General features: G+C 38.2%; 1 protein-coding gene across 1 annotated transcript in view; it reads left to right on the top strand.

Moving 5' to 3' along the window:
* Window positions 1-517: 517 nt before the first annotated feature.
* Window positions 518-4,970, top strand: part of LOC104818581 — an 11,281-nt gene continuing 6,828 nt past the window's right edge. Inside the window, exons 1-8 of the mRNA XM_010548211.2 lie at window positions 518-685; window positions 783-857; window positions 1,267-1,386; window positions 1,464-1,507; window positions 1,751-1,962; window positions 2,228-4,044; window positions 4,399-4,614; window positions 4,814-4,964. Coding sequence (XP_010546513.1) covers window positions 683-685; window positions 783-857; window positions 1,267-1,386; window positions 1,464-1,507; window positions 1,751-1,962; window positions 2,228-4,044; window positions 4,399-4,614; window positions 4,814-4,964 — 2,638 coding nt within the window. The 5' untranslated portion in view covers window positions 518-682. The remainder of the gene's footprint in view (window positions 686-782; window positions 858-1,266; window positions 1,387-1,463; window positions 1,508-1,750; window positions 1,963-2,227; window positions 4,045-4,398; window positions 4,615-4,813; window positions 4,965-4,970) is intronic.

The following is a 4,970-nucleotide window of genomic DNA, read 5'->3' as shown; positions in this document are numbered from 1 at the left end:
ATATGCAAAATATTATTATTATTATTTTTATATATCTAAAGTTCATCGAAAAATAAAGTGTAACGCTTCCCCGGCGTCGTTTTCCAGACGATTTATTTGGGGAAATATTACTCAAATAACTCACTTGGTTCGCAGCAATTTCAGTGTACACCATCGAAATATTTTTTTTTTTCAATTTTAACCCACTTTTCGGTTGGAAAAATCCGAAATACCCTTTTCTTTTTATTTTTTGCGACCTTATTACGACTAACATATAACTGATATACCACTAAAATAAGATAGATGATTTTTTTGTCACTTTTGTTAGAATCAATTATAACTATATTTAGAATTAATTATGAAATCGTAATAACGAAGTTGTTTTCGAACGGATAAATATCGTGTATTTATTAAGGGTAATTTTGTCTTTTCAACCAAAAAAAGTGTTTTTTTCTGGTGTAGACGTGAAATAATAGGTGCGACCGAAGTGAGTCATTGGAGTAAAATTCCTTTATTTGGTCCAGTATAGCCCCATCCAACATTATTATCCCACCGGTAAACAAATCGTTTATCTCACGACAGGAGACAGTAACCCTAATGTCGAACGGGCATGAACCCAAGAAGAAGACAGTAGCACCATTACGCGCCAAGAGTCATCTGAAACACCCACAACCCTAGATCTTCTGAAGTTTCGAATTTCAAGATGGTATGATGAGTTCTCCAACTTTTATATTCCCTCTTTTCTGTTGAATCAACGATTGGGGTTTTTCATTCTGTATGGGCTTTAATCTTTCTTTTTTCAGTTCTCGATTGCAGCGATCAATGATACAGAATCAAGAGACCAGTGGGAGCCTTTGGCTCCGAGCAAAGAAGCTCAGGTTCTTTGATTTTAGGCCTTCCTTTCTTTTTGTTGAATTTTTTGCAGTTGGATCAATTCTGGGTTCTTTGTTTTCCGGTTGATGAACACCGTCTTCTGAGTTTCAACTCTCTGTTTCATTTTCTATTTTCGCATCTGATGTTTGTTCCCTGAATGCGGAGTCTTCTGGACTAGTTAGTAAAGAAATTTCATGAAAATTGTGATCATTGACATTGATCTCGAGCATAATTTATCTGAAAAAGGACCCAGCAAAAGTAAAGAGAAGTGATTCCGTGATGGTTTGTAGACGAGGAAAGAGCGTTGTCTGCACAAAACACGCAAGAGAAAAAGAACAGATTAGAGCTGAGACCAGAGGATTTAGTTCGGCTCGGTGTAACTAAAGATTTTACTTTTGTTGTTACCCTTGTCAGGAATTTCATCTTTCTCAGACATATCATGACGGCCTTCTCAAGCTTCAAGCGAAAGAGTATGAAAAGGCTCGAGAGCTGTTAGAATCCGTCCTCAAGGATCCTCTTATAGCCAATGCTAAAGTAATGAGCCTTGTTCGGGTTTCCTCTCCATAATTGGCTTCTTTTATGGAACTTAACTTCCATTTATATTTTTGCAGGTCGAGACTACTACTGCCAGCGACAGTCATCTACATCATCTCAGGTGATGCTCCTACTCTCATATTCATTAACTATTCGTTAAATGTCTGGAATCGATATTTTGGATTTCAATTATATTATTGTTGCTTATTTCTGTCAATATGGTGATGTCTCTACCCTTCTGACGAAGGCGGAATTGAACCAGTTCACAGCAATGTCTTGCTTCCTGATAATGTTAAATATTTTCTAATATGCACAGATGCAAATATCTAGCGGTGGGCATCATTTTCTATATGGTTTTGTGCAGATTTTTGTCCCTGAAAAACCTTGCTACTGTGTTCCTTGAGTTAGGTTCAGATCATTATGAAAGTGCTCTGAACTGTTATCTTCAAGCTATAGAAATAGATGCAAAAGACTCTGTGCTGTGGAATCATCTTGGAACCTTATCTTGCTCAATGGGATTGCTGAGCATTTCACGTTGGGCATTTGAACAGGGACTTCTCTGCAGTCCCAATAACTGTACGATTCTTTCTCTTTGTTTATAATTTGGTTTCTCTGCACACACACATATCTCTAGTTGGCCACAGTTGAAGGAATTGATGAGTCCGATACTTCTTGTCATCTTCATGTAGTTGGTATCCGATACGTGCCTGATATCTTCAGCAGTGGATTTTCATCAACCATTAGTCTCTATCTCTCACCCTATATGGTTATCTTTAGTATTATTACCCCTCGTTACTTTTGTTCTTTCTTCCCCCCAAAAAAAGACTTTGCTATTGGACAGGGAACTGCATGGAGAAACTTCTGGAAGTCCTCATTGCCATTGGTGATGAAGTTTCCTGTCTTTCAGTCGCAAATTTGATTTTGAGGAACTGGCCATCTCATTCTCGTGCTTTGCATGTTAAACATACTATTGAAGAAACAGATTCAGCTCCTTTTGCTCCCAAGGGAATAGATAAGCTTGAACCTAAGCATGTTCGTTTGAAATTTCTCGGCAAGAGAAAGGCATCCGAAGTAAATCAGGATGAGGGCACTGCCAAAAAGCTGAAAGAAAGTGTAGAACTTGAACTTTCTGAAGCTTCATGGGTGGCCCTAATTAATGCTCTACTTGGAATACTACATCCATCTAGTGAAACTGTGGGCAGATCAGCTGATGTACCAGTAAGCATTGAGTTTCCTTTTGCCACAGAAACTGCAATGCAAGTTTTGGAGAAGAAGGGTCATCCTTCGAATTCAGATTCTAGTACGATGCATATCAGGGATTCCAATGCTGAGTGGGGAAAAGGTGGTACGTCTAAAGTAAAAGAGTCCGTGTTCTCAGAAGAACACCCACAGGAGAGGCGGAGTACTCGTCTCGAAAGGCTTAGAAACCAGAAACCTGAGAAGGATGGACTAGAATTTGACAGTAGTAAGGATCAGGATCCTGCCAGAGGCATCCTTCAATATCTAAAGACCTTTGTCCGTGAAAAACAAGGAACCGTTGATTCTGTTGGTTCTTCTGGTTATTCCTGTCTCAGCCAAACTAGTCTGTTTTGCGAACACAACGATGTTGCTTCTTTTGTGAGGGTAGCATCAAAAAACTGTGGTGCTTACCATATTAGTCACTTGCTCCTAGAGTTTGTTGCTAGTAAATGCAAAACTCTTGTGTCTCATAATGCCATCATCAAACTTTTGGAGTTGGAAAAGCTCACAAGGCATTGGGGACGAGATCGGAAACCAGAATGCAGTCTTTTTCTTGCTGAGCTGGTGTATGACCTCGGTTCTATGCCTTCAGATTGTCCTGATCAGTCGTCACCCATGATAGAAGTATCATATCATCTCTGTAAGATAATTGAATCTGTTGCTCTTGATTATACTATTGACTCTACATCAGTCTCTTGGGAGGAGAGTTTTTTGGACACTTCATTGAAGAGTTCTCAGGGTGATAAGACCACTGGGAAAGGGTTAGATTCTGATATGAGATCCTTCTGGGCTCGGTTCTTCTGGCTGAATGCACAGTTATCAATCTCTGAGGGTAATAAAGCTAAAGCTCTCAATGAATTGTTGAATTGTTCTTCATTGTTGGTAAAGGAAGGTGCTGATGAATTGCCTTTCCAAATTCATCTGCCTCATTGCAGAAACATTGGTCAGTTGAACATCAATCTGATCGTACATCATATAAATTTGCTGAAGATTGATTTCCTGTTAGAGAAAACTATAACTGAGATGATCGAGAAAGAAGCTTATTCAGAGTGTGTAGATTTACTTGCACCACTTCTGTTTTCAAGTAAAGTAATGTCTCCTGCTCCTCTTGCTGTCCATAAGGATGAAGGGATCTCCTCTGCTGAATTATCGGCTCTGGATGTTCTAATTAAAGCATGCCAGAAGACTAAACCTATGGACATCGAGGTGTTTTTGAACTGTCACAGAAGAAAATTGCAACTACTCTTGGAAATTAGTGGCATGGATGAATGTTTTGTGTCATGCAAACCCTCGTATAAAAGTTCAATAGAAAACTCAAGTGAGAGGTGGAGTCACTTGGTGGCAGAGGAAATCAAGGCAATTTTGATATGTATCTCTCAAGTAAAGAACTTCCTTGACCAGTCAAGATCAATAGGCTCTGTAAGTCTGTTACTTTTTGAGCATGCATAGGTACAGTTTCCTGAAAAGTCTGAAAAGTTAATAATCTTAGTTTGTTCTGAATTCAATATACTGATCATGTTATTACAGACATATGTAGTAGAATTATAAAAGTACATGGTCATTTAACACTGCAATACGAGTTTGTTCAAGCTTGATATTCTGATCAACATCTGACCGTACTTTTGGCTCTTTTACCTGAGTGACTTGAAGACTTTAAATTTCAAACCAAAAGGGTGTATGTGTATTATCTTTATCACTGAATTTTAAAAGAGATGCTTATCTTCAGCAATTTCCTGGTTGTGTTTATTGAAACAAAATTTCTTACTTGTGCAGAATGGAGTGGTTATCCCGAAAAATTGCATAGCTGATATACAATCTTCACTTTTGACAGTCATGTCAAGTATTGTGAGACAGTTCCTTGCTAAGAAATGTTCTGATTCTCAAAATACTGACGCAACTGAAGAAAATCAGAAATCCTGTTTTCTGGATGCAGCTATTGTATTCTGTAAACTTCAACACCTTGATTCTACCACACCGACTAAATCTCAGGTATGTTTTGGCTTTTCTGCCTAAATGATTTAATAGTTAGGCTTCCTTCTGAACATAGTTGATAGTAGTACAAATTGTTTTTGTGAGACAAATTGAGAAATTTATAATTTATTATATAAGCAGTGACATTAAAAGCTGTCGTGGTAATGTTGCTTTCTAATCTCTATTTTTATCTGATTTTTCACTTTATTTCGTTCAGGTCGAGTTGATCATAGGATTTCATGACTTGCTTGCTGAGTATGGGCTTTGCTGCGCTGGTGAAAATGGCGAGGGTGAGCAAGGAGCTTTCCTCAGGTTTGCTATTAAGGATCTTTTTGCGATGGATGTCAAAGTTAAGCCCAATATTAGCTCTTCCG

Source organism: Tarenaya hassleriana, unplaced genomic scaffold (assembly GCF_000463585.1).
Source record: "Tarenaya hassleriana unplaced genomic scaffold, ASM46358v1 Cleome3, whole genome shotgun sequence".
In the NCBI taxonomy this organism is placed as follows: domain Eukaryota; kingdom Viridiplantae; phylum Streptophyta; class Magnoliopsida; order Brassicales; family Cleomaceae; genus Tarenaya; species Tarenaya hassleriana.
The sequence above is the reverse complement of the archived record's forward strand: the minus strand, read 5'-3'. Positions and strand labels throughout refer to the sequence as shown.